The sequence below is a fragment of the Schistocerca americana genome, chromosome 2 (genome assembly GCF_021461395.2).
Source record: "Schistocerca americana isolate TAMUIC-IGC-003095 chromosome 2, iqSchAmer2.1, whole genome shotgun sequence".
In the NCBI taxonomy this organism is placed as follows: domain Eukaryota; kingdom Metazoa; phylum Arthropoda; class Insecta; order Orthoptera; family Acrididae; genus Schistocerca; species Schistocerca americana.
Window position 1 is genome coordinate 72,979,953 of NC_060120.1, and position 21,485 is coordinate 73,001,437.

The 21,485-nt window shown below is 39.4% G+C and overlaps 1 protein-coding gene across 1 annotated transcript in view; it reads left to right on the forward strand.

The window, feature by feature from the left end:
• The window catches only part of LOC124594777 (serpin B6-like), a 57,374-nt gene that overhangs the window by 12,299 nt on the left and 23,590 nt on the right, over window positions 1-21,485 (forward strand). The window contains exons 2-6 of the mRNA XM_047133182.1: window positions 814-903; window positions 7,899-8,078; window positions 10,478-10,685; window positions 20,226-20,440; window positions 20,909-21,094. Coding sequence (XP_046989138.1) covers window positions 814-903; window positions 7,899-8,078; window positions 10,478-10,685; window positions 20,226-20,440; window positions 20,909-21,094 — 879 coding nt within the window. The remainder of the gene's footprint in view (window positions 1-813; window positions 904-7,898; window positions 8,079-10,477; window positions 10,686-20,225; window positions 20,441-20,908; window positions 21,095-21,485) is intronic.

Here is a 21,485-nt window from a genome sequence, read left to right on the forward strand (position 1 = left end):
CAAAAAGAAAGCTGGAGAAATCCCACATTTCTTCAACTCGATACGAAATTAAGGAAGAGCGTTCCGTATAGCTTCCACTGTGTAGTTAGAATTCAAGGGTTTGTTTCAGATACATCTTGAAACGCCAAATTTCCGGGTACATGTAGTATAATTTAGTGTCAGGTGATTTCGATTGAAGTGGAGTTCTATAGCTGTCCATTACTATGTTTCGTAAAATATTTTTGTATCTGATTTTTTGTAGCTTTCTGATGATGGATATATTCCGAAATGCATCATATTATCAATAAAGTCATTCCTTGCCTTTTGTTTGACTTTTACTGTTGCGTCTCAGTCAGCCTGAATACAGAGCACTTTGTCAAATTTATGTTATTTTATGCCTAGTTGGGTAATCAGGGAGAGAAAGTTATAATACACCTTCAAAGAAAAATGATGGTTAGTCGTTTATGAACTAATTCCATTAAAAATCGTTTATTGAGTGGTGTCATTCCATTATACGCAATGCTTAAATTTCATTCTCTGGCGTTAAGAGCAGATAGCGTCAAGATAAAGACCGCCTCTCCTCCACTTTCCGCCCAATGATTTGCTATGAAATTTTCTTTCACCACCAGAATTCTAAACTTTTCTCTATGACTGGAGCGCCACCGCACGTGGGTGAGCTAGTGACATCGGCTACAGAGACTGCAACGGACCTGCAAACGTATAACTTAGCTCCCTGTCTGATGTTTTACTGTGACCTCTTGACATGATAGACACGATAATTTCTCGTTCTTCTCTCACAGACTGCAGCTCTTGTAACAATCTTCCTCTGTGCAGATAAACATAAAGATGGCCGATGGAGAAACTAACGTCGCGCTGCAGACGATATCGCAAGCAAACTCCTTATTTACATTCGACCTCTACAAGGTAAGTTTTTGTGACATAAAAAGGTGTTTCGCGACATATCCAAAGTAAAATATTCTGTGTAATTCACGAGGAAATAAATTAATAAAAAGTTGTCATTCTAATTTATCGTTACTGAACATCAACTGATGGAATGTCTCCTCTTTACTTTTCCATGAATTATGTTCCTGTCTCCATGTTCTCTAATATCATCCACTCATCTTCAGTTAGGCTGTGCCCTGGTTCTTTTCTTATCTGTCAGCATAAACCATTAACCTGGCTTCAGGCCCTGCCAACATCACTTCACTCCCGTTAGTCGTAATAACGTCTCCCAGTCGTGTCTGTACCTTGACCCACTTGGTTATTTTCTCAAGTAGTTCTCAACATGCACCGAGTGAGAATGAACAGTGGTTGCCAAATTCGACTCACATATGATATAAACCCCGTTTTAAATCCCCGTCCGAAACCCCAGATTTAGGTTTACCGTAATTTCCCCAAATCACTTAAGGTAATTGCCGGAATGGTTCCTTTGAAAGGTCCCGGCCGATTTCCTTCCCATTCTACCTCCATCTGAGCTTGGGCTTCATCTTTAATGACTTAGTTGTCGTCGGGTACAATCTCCCTTCCTCCTCTCTTTCTCATCATGTATTTATCCATTACTATTTGAGTAAACCTCAGTTTGCGAATGCTTTTCACACTAACAGTCCATGTCCAAATGCCTTACGTCAGAACTGCGAGTACAGTTTTCACATGCATCAGAAACACAGTTTTGAATACGCACTTTAACACGCACTTTAACTTTCACTCTATTCCTTTTATTTTGCTGCCCACCCAACTTTCCTCCGTCACCACAAAAAAAAATTCTCCACAATTGTCTCCAGAACACCATCTTTAATTTCCCCCATTTCCTTTTCATTAAATAGGTTATACCTGATTCTGTTTTTCATATCATTGATTTTCAGCGATATTTTCAAACACGCTGTGTTTAAATCTTCTGCTGATCATTAAAAATTATGTACGAGTGTCAAAATGGGAAATGGTACAGTTTCATAACCAAAATTTGTGTGCCTATTGATAATCAGGGATCTGCAAACTGCATTGGAGGAATGTTGAGATTGGTTTTGGAGACTTAAAATCTCCTTGCCAAACTCCGTTCCGAATTTCCAGTCGATAGCAAGTTTAATTGAATCAAATGAAACTATATGGTTCCAGAGACCTTTTCATGTCTCAAACATCTACGATGTAGACTCAAGTGACAAATGTCATGGGATACCTCTTAATGTCGTGTCGGTCTTGCTTTTTCCCGACGTAATGCAAGAACCCGTCATGTCATGGACTCAATAAGTCGTTGGAAGTCCCCTGAAGACACACTGAACCATGCTGCCTCTAAAGCCGTCTATCGCCGCGAAATGGTGCCGCCGGTCGAAGTGGCCGTGCGGTTTTAGGCGCTGCAGTCTGGAACCGCGAGACCGCTACGGTCGCAGGTTCGAATCCTGCCTCGGGCATGGATGTGTGTGATGTCCTTAGGTTAGTTAGGTTTAACTAGTTCTAAGTTCTAGAGGACTAATGACCTCAGAAGTTGAGTCCCATTGTGCTCAGAGCCATTTGAATTATTTTTTGAAATGTTGCCGGTGTACACTTTGTGCACAAACTGGCATCTCGATTAGGTCCCAAAGATGTTCGATGGGATTCATGTCGGGCGATCTGGGTGGCCAAATCATTTGCTCGAATTGTCCAGAATGTTCCTCAAACCAATCGCGAACGATTGTGGCCCAATGACTTGGCAGGTAGTAAAAAGTCCATCGTTGTTTGGAAACACGGAGTCGATGAATGGTCGCAAATGGTCTCCAAGTACTTTAACATAACCATTTCCAGTGTTCCTTGTAAGTATAGCCCACACCATTATGGAGCCTCCACCAGCTTGTAAGTATCTTGTTGAGAATTTTCGTCAGTGGCTTCGCGGAGTCTGGGCTACACTCGAAACTTCCATCAGCTCTTACCAAATGAAATGGGATCTGGCCAGGGCGCGATTTTCCAGTCATCTAGCCCTGGAGAGGCGCTTCAGTCGATGTTGTGCTGTAGCAAAAGCACTCACATCGGTGATCTGCTGCCATAGCCATTAACGCCAGATTTCCCCGCTTTGTACTAACGGATACGTTCGTCGTACGTTCCACATTGATCTCTGAGGTTATTTCACCCACTATTGCTTGCCTGTTATCACTGACGACTCTACACAAACGCCGCTGCTGTCGGTCGTCATGTGAAGGTCGTCGGCCACTGCATTGTCTGCGGTGAGAGATGATGCCTGAAATTTGGTATTCTCGGCACACTCTTGACACTGTGGATCTCGGAACATTGAATTACCTAACGATTTCCGAAATGGAATGTCCCATGCGTCTAGCTCCAACTATCATTCCGCATTGAAAGTCTATTAATCTCCGTAGTAGGGCCACAATCACGTCGGAAACCTTTTGGTATAAACTATATGACTATAAATGACAGCCCCTCCAATGTACTGCCCTTTATTTCCTTGTGTACGCGATACTATCACCATCTGTATGTCTGCATATCGCTGTTCCATGACTTGTCACCTCATTGTATATATCCGATGTTATTGGAAACTGGAGCATCAGTGTGTAGTACAGTATATTCATGAGCATACTAAGATATGCTGAATCTGTGACTTTATCAAGGACTGTTACCAGTTTATTGACACTGAATCAAATTTATCTCAGAAAAAGATGAGTGCCATCATCCAGTTCATTGATCACTCCGTTCTCTAACTTTTTTCGCGAAATGGAAATGGTCCGTTTGTCGATCAATTTAGTAAGAGAACCTTTCTCTATTTTTCTTTAAACTCGACTTTTTTCATTTGGTAGGTGATAATTGTTGTGAATATTACGTAAAATGCTGAGATGAAGTTACTGGAACTATTTTCTGCTTACCTACGTACTTCATCAGAACGCCTTATATCGAAAAATTTTGAGCCTATTCTGTCATATCTGTATGATGGTTCGCCTGAAGCTCTCATATTCTCCTTAATAATTGCCGTTTTGCACACGAGAATTTCATTTCATTCGTTCCTGCTACATATTATGGTAGGTGCCTAAGTACTCATTCTGAAACAATTACTCCTCTCGTATACATATGTATACACTTTGCTTTCCAAGAAGCAGATCGTGTTGCTTGATTTAATATGTTATGGCCACGTATAATTAAATAAATTACTATAATTGTACTAAATAAATTATTATAACATTTCTTTCTAGTCTTGTCTATTTTTATACTTCTTCTTTAGAAATTTAAAATTTGAAATGCACCGTAAGAAAGAATATAATTTCTGTACTCATATATATAATGTAGCGGTTTCATTACTAATTTAATTCGATTCTTATATAGTTTACTTGATTTTTTTCTGTGAGAATATGTTAATGCAGAACACCTGTTTCTACCGAGCAAATTCCATTATGTATAACCTTTGTGCTTTCTACTATCATACGCTAAAATTTTACCACTATAGGACCACTGTTTATTTCTCACCCTGATATTTCAGTGAAGTCACACTATTAAGACACTGTAGAGAGATTACGTGTCGGGCATGAGATTCTGTAGCTCTTCGTGGAGGTATTTACCTAATAGAATGTGGGCATGGACTTGGATAACTTCCATGGAAAATATTCAATTTTTGAAGTGTTACTGTTCTGTATGAGACTATCTCATACCCCGAATGTTCATAAAACAAAAACCAAACCGCCTTCGGGCATAAATCACGATTTTATTTCAATGCACGATGCACTGCGAGCTCCGTGATCTCATCTTCAGGTACTTGATAAGTGTACATCAATTTTTGAATCTAGGCTAACACTCATTCTGTTAAGATTTTTTTTAATTTCACTTATTTATTTATTTCGAGCCACAATTCGTCTGACTGATTTGATGTGGCCCGCCACGAATCCTCTCCTGTGTCAACCTCTACATCTAGGAGCAACACTTCCAACCTTCGGCCTCAATTATTTGCTGGATCCTCACTTATTTGCTGGATGTATTCAAATCTCTGTCTTTCTCTTCAGTTTTTTTCCACTATACCTCCCTCTAGTGCCATGGAAGCTATTCCTTGATGTCTTAACGTATATCCCATCATACAGTCCCTTCTTCTTGTCAGTGTTTTCCCTATATTCCTTTCCTCGCCACTTCTCTGCAGAACCTTCTCATTCCTAACCTTATCAGTACACGTACTTTTCTACATTCTTCTATAGCACCACATGTCAAATGCTTCGCTTTTCTTCTTTTCTGGTTTTCCCAGAGTTCATGTTTCACTACCATACAATACTGTGCGCCAAACGTACATTCTCAGAAATATCCTCCTCCAATTAATAATACTAATTATAATTAATATTATTAATTATATTAATTAATAATTTAATATTAGTAGACTTCTCTATTTTCCAGTGATAGTCTGCTTTTCATGTCCTGCTGCCTAGATAGCAGAATTTCTTTACTTCATCTACTCTGTGATCACCAATCCTGAAGTTAGGTTTATCACTGTTCTCATTTCTGCTGCTTCGTATTACTTCTGTCTTTCTTCGATTTACTCTATCCCTATTATGTACTCATTAAGCTGTTCATTCCATTCAGTAGATCCTGTAACTCTTCTTCACTTTCGATGGGGATAGCAATGTCGTCAGCGAATGTTCATCTTTAACTCCTCACTAATATCCTTTCACCTTTAATTCGACTTTGAATTTTTACTTCTTCCATTGCTTCTTCGATCTACAGATTGACTAGTAGGGGCGAAATACTACATCCCTGTCCTATGCTCTGTGCAATCCGTGCGCTTCGTTCTTCATCTTCCACTCTTATTATTCCCAATTGGATCTTGTACACATTGTATATTACCCGTCTTGCTCTATAGGTTAACACTAATTTTCCCAGAAGATCCAACATCTTGTACCATTTGACACTGTCGAAAGTTTTTTCCAGTTCGACAAATCCTTTGAACGTTTCTTGGTTTTCCTTTAGTTTCGCTTGCATTATCAACCGGAACGACAGAATTCCCTGCCTGGTACCCTTACCTTTCCTAAAGCCAAACTGATCGTCATCGATCACATCCTCAATTCTCTGTTCCACTCTGCTGTATATTATTCCTGTCAGCAACTTGGATACAGGACTGTTCTTCGGAATTGTGTGGACGATGCTTTTCCGAAAGTCAAATTGTATATCGACAGATTCATACATTCTACACATCAACATGAATACTCCTTCTATGCCCTCTTCGCCCAATGATTCTAGAAATTGTGATGGAATGTTATCTATCGTTTCTACCTTATTTTATTGTAAGACTTCCAGAAATGTTTTAATTCTGATTGTAATGCTGGATCCCTTATCTACCCTCTATCGACGTCTGTTTCTTCTTCTATCACGTCATTAGACCTCCCCTCATAGACGTCTTCAATGTACTTTTTCCCCCTTTTCGCTTTCTCCTCTGCAATTAACAGTGGCATTCCCATTTACTCTTAATGATACCGCCCTTGCTTTTAGTTTCAGCGAAGGTTGTTTTCTTAAGACTACATAGGGGTTATGAAAAAGACAAACTGAATACGAGTTATTGCAAAACTAAGACAACATTGATAGCTTACTGTCTCCAACATTGGTTACATGATTTTGAAGTACAGATGAGTTGTCATATTTATGTGCATCTATACACTATACAGTGTAGTCTGTACTGTAAACATTAAGTAATTTTTCAATATTGTTATAGTTTTGTAATAACTTGTACTCACAGTGTGTCTCTTTGTGATTACGCGTATGTTATCTTAACAGGACGGCTATTGAATTAAATTTGAAAAATGATTTGGACTTATCAAGTACCTGAATATGAGGCCACAGGGCTCGAAATGCATCGTGCACTGAAATACAATCACTATTTGAGACTGAAGGTGGTTTATCTTGTTTAACGAAAGTAATATTATCGCGGAAGAAACACTGACGGCAGTGGATAAAATTAAATCATCCACGTTGTATCTGATTCCCCCATTTCAATATAGCCTACACATGAATTTCCTCGCATCTCTGTTCCTCAGTAGAAAACATCTGTCTTGACTTTATTTCTGTTTCGTCGTCGATTTTTTGTCACACTGAAACGTCCCCTTAGAAAAATTATACATGACTGTGCTTAAACTGACACACAATATTTTTTTAGCGCAACGCAATCTGACTTTCAATAATCCCTACAAAAGAATGGCCCTGACTAACATTAACCTATACCTTTCACAAATCACTTACCTCACAAAAATCTTTGTTACTCGAACTACTGCAATACAGCGAGCGCCAATACTACCAGCTAAATAAAAGATTCTAACTACTGAAGTCACTAACTACTGATAGGCTTAGTTAGCAAATGAAAGATTTTGATAAAGAACAAACAATGTATTTACCTTAATAGTCATAATATATATAGCAGTTCATGACATCCATTCTTACAAATGTACTGTTTCTGACGGACACACCTCCAAATTATCCATTCTTAAAAATCGGCCATCTCACTTCCCCACATCCACCACTGCTGGCGGCTCGCCTCCAACTGCGCAACGCTACACGCTGTTAACATCCAGCTGCTCAACACTACAATGGAAGACAACAATGCAAACTAGCCACAGACTGCACGCAGCACAGCGAGTGATTTTCGTACAGAGCGCTACGCGGCGTTACCAATAAGAAAACCTAAACAGCCTACTTACAACACTTCTTGCAAAGCTCACGTCTCACATTTCATTTTGCTTGATTCCGTTCCCGATTCCACTAACGTACCTTCACGTCCCAGAGTTCAGCAATTTATTCGTCCTAACTAAATTATTGTAAAGCAACTAGATTTTTAGGTCCTAGTTATTCAATTTTTAGCTAAACTTCGTGATGTAACCTTATGGAGTGTATGGATTTACTAAACATTTCTGTGATTGTGTTTCAGGAAAATTTTAGAATCCCTGAATAACGCTTTAAAGCAGTTAAATATTCAATTTCAGGATTTAGCAAACGGAACAGATAATGTATTCTTCTCGCCTATCAGTATACAAGTGATCCTAGCACTTGTGTTTCTGGGTGCTCGTGGAGATACAGCCAAGCAGATAGCGAGAGGTCTGCGTCTACCTGAAGACAGAAATGTGACAGAGGATGGATCCAGTGCTATAATGACACGCCTACAGGTAAATATCGTTATCACATCCTCTGAAGTTATATTTTTGACGAAAATGGGAGGCTGTGGCAACAATGTCTCTTTGAACTTCTCTCACTAGAGACTCGTTATCTGTATTTAAAATGTCGCTAAACACAGGTATCCATTACATTTTATCGATATAGGAATGGATCCATGAACATTGACGGTGAATTTAATAACCTTCAGTAGCACACAAGATCTAGGTTCTTTTGCCACTAGATACACACCCGCCGCATTTCACGGGCTTTGGTTGATCATACAAAGTGATTGCTTCTGCGGAAGTGATAAGGTGGCTATAGTAGTTACTTAACGGCGTAGCTGTACTCAATCGTTGTGCAAATTGTACCGCAGCCAGGTGGTGCTGGGGGTGACAGATGATGGTAATATATAAACAAAAATGTGTGTATAGCTTATAAGGCGATATTTGCTACTCTTGTGTGCAAGAAATTGATGACATCGTCTTTGCTATTTCTGACGATTCAAAGTGTTCTTTACGAAAAGTATACAGTCCCTCCTGTGGGCATTACCATTAGAGGATTGTTACCCTCTAACATACTGTTTTTGTTTTTCCATCGAAATCCAGTGAAATCACCCGCAGAAAATACATTCTGAATGTTTCAGAACCGCCTAATTAGTCGCTCATTAAGTAGCTGAACAATTAATTTAACAAAGTCAAATTCTGTACCGAACCAGTATTTTAAAAGCTAGACTACCACAAAAAGGATGCAATATTCTGGAAAATATACCAAGGCTCTTAGACTTTGAAATTGAGATAGCTTTAAAGGAAACCATGGTTCACTTATTACCGGCTGCCAGAAAGTCAGTCCGAAACAGTAAAAAGCGCCTGTACGTTACAGACTCTTCATTCGATAAAAGGCGAAGTTTTCGTTTGAATACGACATGCTTAAGCAGATAAAATAATTTTGCCTGTGCAAGTTAAAGAAAACACTGCATGTGGTTGCCTGTGAGTGGTACAAATTATAGCAACAGATAGAGGGAAAACGGCGAAAATAATACTGCGCTGACATTAGACCAGCATGTACTAGTGGTATAATTCCATTAGAGAGAAAGCAATAAAAGAGATGCTGAATAATATTTTCCAATGAATTATTAAGTGGTTCTCAGAAAATTGACTCTCTCTAAATTTTGATAAAACGTCAATTCAGTTCTTTAGAACAAACAGTCATAGCAACAATTGATGTAGCACTTCAGCAGGAGTCAGTAAATAGGGTAGATAGCTCCAAATTTTTGGGGGTACATACTGATGAAAACTTGAACTGGAACAAGTACATCACTGAACTTCTAAAACAATTATATCCAGCTACTGTTACTTTCCTTACAATTGATAATCTTGTCAACAAACATATCAACCTCCTGACATATTTTGCATATTTCCACTCAGTTATGTCGTACGGAATAATTTTCTGAGGAACTCACAACTTAGAAAGAAAGTATTGATTACACAAAAGCCAGCAGGAAGAATAAAATGTGAAGTTCAACCACGGGCGTCATATAGGTACTTTTTCAAGGAGCTAGACATTTTAACTGCGCCGTCGCAATACATATATTCGCTACTGAAATTCGAAATAAATAATCCATCACAATTTGAGAATAACAGTGGTCTACATACCTACAGTACTAGATGGGAAAATTACCTTTATTACCCTTTATTAAAGCTGTCAGTAATCCCGAAAGGAGTTCAGTATGCAGTAAAAAAAAAAAAAATTTATCGCAGAACAGTGGTCTACATACCTACAGTACTAGATGGGAAAATTACCTTTATTACCCTTCACTAAAGCTATCAGTAATCCAGAAAGGAGTTCAATATGCAGTAAAAAAAATTTTTCGTTTGTCCAATAATATAAGATATCTGACAGGTGGCGAAGCACGTTATAAATCTAATTTAAAACCGTTTCTCCTGGGTAACTTCTACTCCATTCATGAATTTTTACTTTAAATCTGGTAGTCCGTAATGAAAAATAGAAAAATAAATAAATTTTGAGTATAGTTGCATGAGTAGGACAAAAAAATAGTAATGTGTTCATTAATGTTAACAGTAATCGTGCATACATATCCTGTAAATTGACTCGTTCTACGTCATTTCGATAAAAGAATCGTTCAAATTATTTGTGGAACATGTAACTAATTAGCTAATTAATTATCATGCGCTGTAGAAGTAAACAACGTGACACATTGTTTTCAAACTCCGATTTTATTCCATTTAAGCTTTTTTCCTTTACATCAGGCTTGTCACGATGAAAACACTGTCATACGATATAATGGAAAATGTAATGCTTCGTCTCGACCCTTATAAAGCAAAAATATAATTATGGCTAATACCATTTAGGACTTCAGCTTTTAACAAGTGTTATTTTTTTTGTGTTTCAGGAAAACAATGACGTGCTGCTTAGCATAGCTAACAGAATATTTATTAAAAATGGTTTTGACGTTAAGGAAGAATTTAACAATTCCGCTGTTAAACTCAAAGCTGGAGCAGAAGTAGTGGATTTTTCACAAGAAGAACAAGCACGGAAAATAATAAATGACTGGGTAGAAAGTAAGACAAATCAGAAGATAAAAAATCTCATTCCTCCTGGTAAGCAATTTTTCTCATCCAATCACTATTCACACTTAGCATGACACTGAAAAAATTTCAGTGTTCCTTAGCTTTGTTCTACATCTACATCTACATCCATACTCCGCAAGCCACCTGACGGTGTGTGGCGGATGGTACCTTGAGTACTTCCTTCTATTCCAGTCTCGTATTGTTCGTGGAAAGAAAGACATTACAAATTCAAACAAAGGGGAGAACAAAACATCTAAAATTCTTAGTTGAGGCAGTGTTGAATGAAAATTAGAACAACCACAGGACTGATATATAGGTGCTGGACAAATCTTAAGTTTTAATAACTTGTGAATTTAACAAAACCAAACAGGTAAAAAAATTACTTTCGTATTTTAAGGAATAATAAGTTAGCAGTGGGCCTCAAACCAGTTTAGAACAACAGTGCATTTGGAATATCCCTACAATAAGCAGTTGATCTGCTGCACTATTGTTGATCTTTTGATATTACGATCACCAACTGTATTCCCGTTTATTTGGAGAAGATGTGCACGGATTTCTCCACGGGTACGGGCAGCTTTCAAGAACGCCCCACATACGCGAAGGGAAGAAATAATAACAATAAAAAATTAAAGAAAACTTTCCCTGTTATATACATTTCTTAACATCTCCCTTTTTTCCTTTCCTTCTTTCTTAGTTTAGGTAGAACTGTTGGGATAGGCGTAGTTAGAGGCTAGCGCCTGAAGTTGTTGAGCTATTTTTTTGTTTTTAGGGTGAGAGTGGTGGTAACTTCTTTATGGGTTCCTGTATAACCAGTAAAGCGAGGAAGGTAAAAAGTGGTAAGCGATTAGTTTCAAGAGCGCGCGGTCAGTGGATCAAATATTCCTGCCTACATTTCTTCGTTTTTCTTCCCATTATGACTGTGTCAGCTGATGCTGACCATGGTTGCCACTATGTCGCCACAAACAAACATATTTCCCAGTCTTGAGCCAATAGGCTACGTAGTAAGGATATGACCCAGTAAGTTGGCTGACTGCGAAATCGTTCTTCACGTAGTTAAACACTCAAATAACTATTCCGCAGGTTAAAAAAACTCAGCAACGGTCCTAAAGAGTAATTGTCGGTAAATACATATTTTAGCTCTAACGTCCTAGATTTTTCCGTTGTGATTTATGTGCGAGTGGGTGTACATGTGTCTGTGTGGGGGGGGGGGGGGGGCAGTATGTTCCTGTTCTACATACACTTTCACACTTTCCTTCTGACACACTTGGGCTGTGTAACATGACTAAATTAGCAATTAACAACCCCTCAATCAAATTTACTCCATCAGCATTGCAGTAATCCACACTATCAGTAACGGCTCTTTAACTGTCTGCATCCTGTATGACACGACTCCTAAACATATGAAATATTGTAATACACCCGGTTCATTGTAATACATACAACATGTAATACATACAACATGTAATATTGTAATACATATTTGTACTATATTTGTAATACATACAACATTTCAGCAGATAGTAGTGTTCCCACCTCCACATAATGTAATTTATAGGTTTTTTTTTGAATTTACCACGCGAAACGAGCGTTAATGATTTGGCCTAGAATCCTACTCCATGACAAACGAAGCCTGCAAATAAGTTCGACAGTACTACGTAATATCTATGTCATCTTTGTTAACAATCTCCTACCACTTGCTCATATGTGTAAAATTTAAAAAAAAAAACTATAGGCTGACAGAATTCCCGCCAGTCGACGTAACTTCAGAATGGCGGTAGTGTCACATATGCTCCTTATAGTCTAAAGAGCCAAGATGATAGCACTTGTGGAAGCATCATCTTGCATACATACCTTCTAAATATGGTTGTATTCGCAATCTAGTTGTAAACTGGAGCCCAGTTACGCTATTTTGTGTACTACGTCGTGGATACCCCAAGGCCACGGGTAGGGTGCAGCAGCAACGACAAGCAACTTTCATGTGCTTTTTGTATGTAAACACTAGAACGCATACTATCGGAGGAAATTTAGTGGCATACGTTTATCAAAGTATCAGCTCCGATGTCTTTAAAGCGCAAACAGTTCATTCCGCCAGGCAGCTGTACAGAAGAATAGAAGTAACAAACGAGCTAATTCCGACCAAGTTTTAATGTTGGAAGGTACCACTTTTCTTTTCAAATAGAACTAAGGCAAAATTTCGACAAAGAACTATGAGCAATCTAGACTTCGGTACAAACACATACACATTAGTATAATAAGATCAGCCTTATTGTGCAAGACGTAATACTTTCCATTTCATCTATCTACGCCTAGGGTACTGCTGTGCGGTATGGTAACCTTGCCAGATACGTATTAAGAGAAGTACACAACCGATTTACACCCTCCATCCCCTCCTAACTCACGCTTATGCATTCTCTATAGTAACCGTCCCCACGTACATTATTTTATCCTATCACAAGAACTGTACAAATTTGTTTAACCAACTCTCACGTTAAATAACTAAAATTACAGACTGGCAAACAATATTTTGCATTAGATCCTCCCCCTCCTGTCAAACGCTACTTACACTATCCAATAACTGCTTTACGAACCATGGTGAGCATTAGAACACTCACTTTTAATACTGACCAGTTCCACTTTGCAACAGGAGTGAATTTGCCTATTTAAAAATTAGTAGTAATGTACAATGATAAATGTTACACATTTAGTCATATGATAACGACAATATGACAACGACAGGCACTCACAAGGCTGCCAGATGGCGCTATCGGGCAGCTCTGTCGATTCAGCGGCGGCGGCGCTAGCCTACCACACAGTAAAGATGTGATAAGAACGGCATTCGTACTGACCCCAGCTTTAGCCGTATCTCCAACACTATATCATTATCCTACACAATCAGTCAATTTATGTCGAAAGCAGGCAGTGTGTTTCCCACCACTGCCACTGCCAGACAGAATAACTGAAAAAATGGTAAAAATTATGATCAGTGGAAACCCGCCAACTGCAGATTACTTAGAACAGTCAGACGACAGAAGAGGAGATGGGAGACATGGTACTGCGAAAAGAATTTGATAGAGCACTGACACACCTATGTCGAAACAAGGCCCCGGGAGAAGACAACATTCCGTCAGATATAGTGGGTAACCTTGGGAGAGCCAGCCACGGCAAAACTCGTCTATCTGGTGAGCAAGATATATGAGGCAGGCGAAATACCCTCAGACTTCAAGAAGTATGTAGTACTTCTAATTCCAAAGAAAGCAGGTGCTGACAAGTGTGAATATTACCCAAATACACTACTGGCTATTAAAATTGCTACACCACGAAGATGACGTGCTACAGACGCGAAATTTAACCGACAGGAAGAAGATGCTGTGATATGCAAATGATTAGATTTTCAGAGCATTCATTCAATTTGGCGCCGGTGGTGACACCTACAACGTGCTGACATGAGGAAAGTTTCCAGCCGATTTCTCATACACAAACAGCAGTTGACCGGCGTTGCCTGGTGAAACATTGTTGTGACGCCTCGTGTAACGAGGAGAAATGCGTACCATCACGTTTCCGACTTTGATAAAGGTCGGATTGTAGCCTATCGCGATTGCGATTCATCGTATTGCAACAGAGCTGCTCGCGTTGGTCGAGATCCAATGACTGTTAGCAGAATATGGAATCGGTGGGTTCAGGAGGGTAATACGGAACGCCGTGCTGGATTCCAAAGGCCTCGTATCACTAGCAGTCGATATGACAGGTATCATATCCGCATGGTTGTAACGGATCGTGCAGCCACGTCTCGATCCCTGAATCAACAGATGGGGACCTTTGCAATACAACAACCAGCTCGGAGACCATGGCTGCGGTTACCCTTGACGCTGCATCACAGACAGGAGCGCCTGTGACGGTATACTCAACGACGAACGTGGGTGCACGAATGGCAAAACGTCATTTTTTCGGATGAATCTAGGTTCTTCATGATGGTCGCATCCGTCTTTGGCGACATCGCAGTGAACGCACATTGGAAGCGTTTATTCGTCATCGCCAAATTGGCCTGGCATGATGGTATGGGGTGCCATTGGTTACACGTCTCGCTCACCTCTTGTTCGCATTGATGGCACTTTGAACAGTCGACGTTACGTTTCAGATGTGTTACGACCCGTGGCTCTACCCTTTATTCGATCCCTGCGAAACCCTACATTTCAGCAGGATAATGCAGGTCTTGTACGGGCCTGTCTGGATACAGAAAAAGTTCGACTGCTGCCCTGGCCAGCACCTTCTCCAGATCTCTCACCAATTGAAAACGTCTGGTCGATGGTGGACGAGCAACTGGCTCGTCACAATACGCCAGTCACTACTCTTGATGAACTGTGGTATCGTGTTGAAGCTGCGTGGGCAGCTGTACCTGTACACGCCATCCAATCTCTGTTTGACTCGTCCACAGCTCGTGGTCGTGCGGTAGCGTTCTCGCTTCCCACGCCCGGGTTCCCGGGTTCGATTCCCGGCGGGGTCAGGGATTTTCTCTGCCTCGTGATGACTGGGTGTTGTGTGATGTCCGTAGGTTAGTTAGGTTTAAGTAGTTCTAAGTTCTAGGGGACTGATGATTATAGATGTTAAGTCCCATAGTGCTCAGAGCCATTTGAACCATTTCTGTTTGACTCAATGCCCAGGCGTATCAAGGCCGTTATTACGGCCAGAGATGGTTGTTCTGGGTACTGATTTCTCAGGATCTATGCTCCCAAATTGCGTGAAAATGTAATCACGTGTCAGTTCTAGTATAATATATTTGCCCAATGAATACCCGTTTATCATCTGCATTTCTTCTTGGTGTAGCAATTTTAATGACCAGTAGTGTATCAGTTTAATAAGTCAAGGTTGAAAATACTGATACAAATTCTCTACCGAAGGATGGAAAAACTCGTAGAAGCCGACCTCGTGGAAAATCAATTTGGATTCCAGAGAAACGTAGGATCACGCGGGGCAATATTGACCTACGACTTCTGTTAGAAGATAGGTTGAGGAAAGGTAAACCTACGATGGCAGTTAGCAGTGGTTGAGAAGAGAGTGAGATAGGGTTGTAGCCTATCCACGATGTTATTCAGTCAGTATACTGATCAAGCAGTAAAAGAATTAAAGTCCAGGGAAAAGAAATAAAATCTTTGAGGTTCGCCGATGACATTGTAATTCTGTCAGAGACAGCAAAGGACCCGGAAGAGCTGTTGAACGGAATGGACGGTGTCTTGAAACGTCGATATAACATGAATATCATCAAAAGCATAATAATGATAATGGAATGTAGAGGAATTAAATCAGATGATGCTAAGGTAATTAGATTAAGAAACGAGATACTTAAAGTGGTGATGAGTTTTGCTGTTTGGGCAGTAAAATAAATGATGATGGCGGAAGCAGAGAGGATATAAAATGCAGACTAGCAATGGGAAGAAGAGAAATGGAAGTGAAACATGGAAAACAGTCTAGATAAGAAGAGAATAGAAGTTTTAGAATGTGGAGCTACAGAAGAATGCTGAAGGTTAAATGGGGAGACCACACAACCAAAGAAGAGGTGCTGAAGAGAAGTGAACAGAAAAGAAATTTCTGGCACAACCTGACTAGAAGGAGTGATCGGTTGAGAGCACACATTCTGAGACATCAAGGAATCACCAAATTAGTATCGTGGGGAAGAGTGGGAGGTAAAAATCGTTGAGGGAGACCAATAGATGAATACAGTAAGCAGATTCAGAAGGATGTTGGATGCAATAGTTACTCTGAGATGAAGAGGCTTGCACAGAATAGAGTAGCGCCGAGAGCTGCATCAAACCAGTCATTACAAAAGACTACATCAACAACAAGAAGCTGTTTAAAAGGAAGTAATCAGATGTGTCTATACTGGACTTTCTGAGGCACAAGTTGTGGAAGTAATGTCACCCGACGTTCGCGTCATCAAATTAACGTGAAAGACGAAACGTGTCACCCAGAACGGCGTATAACTCGTTATAAATTTGCAGGCCCGTGTCCTGACGTTGAACTCTTCAGTCCTTCTGCAGAAATTTTGACATGTATAGCACGCACTGTTAAGTAACTCCATAAGTTCCAGCAGTGACACAATGTTTCCAGTGTTTACGTTACAGACAATGTCGCAATATCGTTGCTGTCTATGTGGCGATCAACACTCTAAGGAACAGTGCCCCAAAGCTAGTATCACTTATATACGTTACGGTTATGGGAACTAAGTCACGTTCAAATGGTGTTGTTCAGTGATATTTTGGGCTGAAAGCTGTGAATTTAATGCTTAACTGGACAGAAGAAATACGAAATTAAGGAAATACAAGGTCACCTTAAGTAAAATCGTCGACTGATGATCAGCTAATACAGTTTAACGTCGTTTAACATTTTACAGCGGAATAATAGCTCCGTTATTTCAAATAAGGGAAGTTTAGTGAGACAGCTTTAACAGTGCTCCAGCCGAATAGACAATTTTTAGTCAAAAGCTCCAGTACAGATAGAGCTGACCGAGATGATGTAAGAGGGGGAGGTGTAGCAATCCTTTCAAGAGACAACCTAATCCACCACCGGATAGCCTTAAATTTAGATAATTTGTCATTCCAAGCTTTGACTACTAGGACTTAATTGGGCAATACTTGAGGTTAGTTGCGTTTTAAGAAAAAGCTCGAATATGTTCGCATGCCAAAATTTTTGGGTAAATTTTTAAAGGTGCCGAGGAAGCTAAAATGAGGCAGTTGGTATACAACTTTTCAGTCAAACTCTTTTAAAATAAACAGGAACATATTAGAATTTTTTGTGCTCCGATAAGAGTATTTTTCCGCTGAATTAAATATAACCGAACTCTTGTATAACCTCACATCTAAACATTGTAGCTAGATGCTATGATACCACCCCCCCCCCCCTCTCAACCGCCACTAGAGACAACAAATAACGAGTCCAAATAACATTTTACTGGGGATGCAAACTCTTGACTTATTTCATTACACATTATTTTACCCTTCCTTCAGTGCTTGGAATAAAAAACTGTAGTACGATGTTTCTCAGCGGAACGATGTCGGGATGGATTCCTACATCAGGACGTCCGGCCGGGGATTTGAACTCGTCCTGACGAATGCGAGTCCATTCTGATATCCACCCTAAGGTTTTTGACCTGTTTGACAATGTGGTAGCTAAGACGTAACCCTCACCTTTCGATTCCCTGGCTGGATAACGGAAATCGTTACGTCAGTAAATATATTTGTTCAAATGTGTAAGTAGGCTGTTTAGGTTTTCTTATTCGTAGCGCCACGTAGCGCTCTCTGTATGAAAATCACTGGCTGTGCTGTGTGCAGTCTGTGGCTAGTTTGCATTGTTGTCTGCCATTGTAGTGTTGGGCAGCGGCAGCTGGATGTTAACAGCGCGTAGCGTTGTGCAGTTGGAGGTGAGCCGCCATCAGTGATGGATGTGGGGAGAGAGATGGTGGAGTTTTAAAATTTGTAAGACTGTCATGAACTGCTATATATAATATGACTATTAAGGTAAATACAGTGTTTGTTCTCTATTAAAATCTTTCATTTGCTAACTATGCCTATCAGTAGTTAGTGCCTTCCTTAGTTTGAATATTTTATTTAGCTGGCAGTAGTGGCGCTCGCTGTATTGCAGTAGTTCGATTAACGAAGATTTTTGTGAAACGTATAGGTTAATATTAGACAGGGCCATTCTTTTGTAGGGATTATTGAAAGTCAGATTGCGTTGCGCTAAAAAATATTGTGTGTCAGTTAAAGCACAATCTTGTATAATTCTTCAAAAAGGGGACGTTTCATATGGCGACCGTGCCAGGATTAGAACCTGGAATCTTCTGGCACAACAATACGTTACTGTACAGTACTTTCTTCATCACGCCAATAAACGTAATAACTACGATATCTATACGCAAAGCATTTCACTTTTGTTTATCATGAGGTAAGTACATTGGCTTTTACAGAACTTAGCTTTCGGAGGACACTTCCACAGAGATTATCTTACAGCAAGACGCACATTTAGCGCTACAGTACACGTATTTGAGTGATTAATTTTGTACTTAAATCATTTATTTTTAAAGATATTTGAAGTACAATGATACAAAGATTTTCCGTGATACATTTCATTCCATTGCTGTAATCTGTAACAGCTGAGGGTATAATTACATTAATCCTCAGGGGGGTACACGCTTACTTTGTGTACCATGTGTTTGGCAACCACAAGGAGCCCCAGCTAATATGGTATTTGCTTATACAACTTTTCACATCGGTACCATATTTCTCTAACACAGAATTACACAGCTATCTGATTATTTGACAGAGAAACAAACATTCTTTTTACTACATCAGTGACACATGTTTACGCAATTACACAGTTGGATAACTTCACACTTGCGAAAATGGATTTTGTCTGTACTTTGTGAACTGTTCATATTTTTTCGGACCCATTGTGATATTATGAGAGCTTTGAATGATATATTTGGTATGGGATCACGATTTTTAAAGTACGTTTGAGGCAGATGACACTTTTGACATGAGCAGAGAATTTTTTTAGGTTTTGAAATTATTGCAGAAAGCTACGACGTTTTTGAGATTTGACTCAGGTGTTATGATGTTATTATTACGACGACGATGTGTATTATGTTGTTGAGGAATATTTATTATGCAACGTATTTCTCATGATGAAATATTGAAGAAGTGTCGATGAATATGTATATGTATAATGAGGTAAGAAATATGTGAACATATAAATACAGAAAGCATGCTTGGATAGGATTTGTTTTTGGTGGAAACAAATGTTAAAATACAACGAAAAATCTATGGAATGAAGTTTTGGGTTGGACTGCAGTACCAAATGTCACACTGAAAACAAACCCTGTCCTGTATTTTTGTGTTATTACACTATGTGAATTTTTGTTTCTCCTGTCTTAATGTGTTTAGCTAATAAGAGTTATGTTATTTTACTGATAATATGTTATTTTCTTTGTAAAGATGTTTAGACATTATTTATTCTGTTCTGTTTTAATGCTCATGTGTGAAGGCTCTGAGTACTATGAGACTTAACTTCTCAGGTCATCAGTCTCCTACAACTTAGAACTACTTAAACCTAAGTAACCTAAGGACATCACAAACACCCATGCCCAAGGCAGGATTCAAACCGACGACCGTAGCGGTCGCGCGGTTCCAGACTGTAGCGCCTAGAATCGCTCGGCCACCTCGGCCGGCCAGTAAATATATTACTCGAGAGTTATTTTTCAGAGAATATCGCAGACACTGCATCAGTTGTCAATTGCGTGAGGAAATATATTTGTATTCTTGTCATATGAGAGAAGAAAACGCCCATGAGTAGCGTAAACCATAACCACAACACCTAAATTACCGTTGACGTTGCAGTTAATTATAAAGTAAGTAATCTTACTGATCTTTGTTCTGAAAGTTTTCGACAAGCAATTAGTGTGACGTATTTAGAACGATGCATGGTTGAGTACTGGCGTTCTGCTTGCATCAGGGAACGAAATAAATATCGCATTAGTAATCTTAGTGAAATATCACTTTCATAACCAGGCGAATTCTATTTCAGGTGTTCTGAGTCAGCTCACCCAGATGGTGTTGGTGAATGCCATTTACTTCAAGGGTGATTGGCTAAAGACGTTTAATAAGGAGTTAACCATAACAACACCATTTCATGTTGCCCAAGGATCAACAAAAGATGTGGACATGATGAATATTAAGGAACCGTTCAAATACTCTGACGTACCTCAACTGGAATCTCAGGTTCTACTACTCCCGTACAAGGTATGGTACTAAACATTTACCTATAATAACTGTTCGCCAAATTACAAGCTACAGAATACTATTACAAAGGAATAAATCTTCTATGAGTTCCTATCACTAATTATGATCCTTTCACGTGTGAGAAACGGATGACAAAATTTCTCTTCCGGATATAAACGTAAGGTCATTGTTGCATTATTGGTGAAAAACAAAAGCAGAGACTACGGAAGTGGAAAAATTAACCTCGTTTTGATATCATAAAGTCTACACTCCGCCTCAGAGTTTAATTTTTCCCATCTTATTTTGCTCATTGAATGTATTTTCTTAAATGTGTGTTATCTAAAAGACGTTCCTGCTTCTGTGCCTTGTGTGGAATTGTGAGCTTTCGACGGCGCAGAATTAGTGTGGAATTGTGACCTTCATACGTAGCAGAATTCTTGTGAGCCAAGTAACATTTGAAATTCGCTAATTTTCTTTTTCACGCAACAGGGGGAAAGGGTGAGTATGATGATAATACTGCCCAGACAGCAAAACGGCCTTCCGAATCTTGAGAAGAAACTTGTCAACATAAACCTTCAAGAAATTCTATCCGGAATGAGCAAACGGGAGGTGGTTGTGTTTTTACCAAAATTCAGACTGGAGTACGAAAAGGAGCTTTCAGCAACTTTACAAGCAGTAAGTGAATACAGAAGTATTTTAAATTACTAACAGTATTTCAGATGACTCGCGCTGTCAGATGAAGCAAACGTTCCAAGCTATGTCGACACTAACCTGTAACTCTCTAATAGAATACCTGCATAAAGTGTTTATTTATTTATTTATTTAATCTTGAAGCCTACATCCATAGTTATTATTTACTGAATGTATTCCAGTGCCTGTCTTCCTCTACAGCTTTTACCCTCAACAGCTTCCTCTTGTAGCATTGAAATTATTCCCTAATGTCGTATCATCCTATCCCTCCTTCTTGTCAACGTTTTCCATGTACTCCTTTCCTCTTCGATTCAGCGCAGAACTCCCTCATTCCAACTAATTTTCAACATTTAGTGTATAGCACCTCATCTCAAAT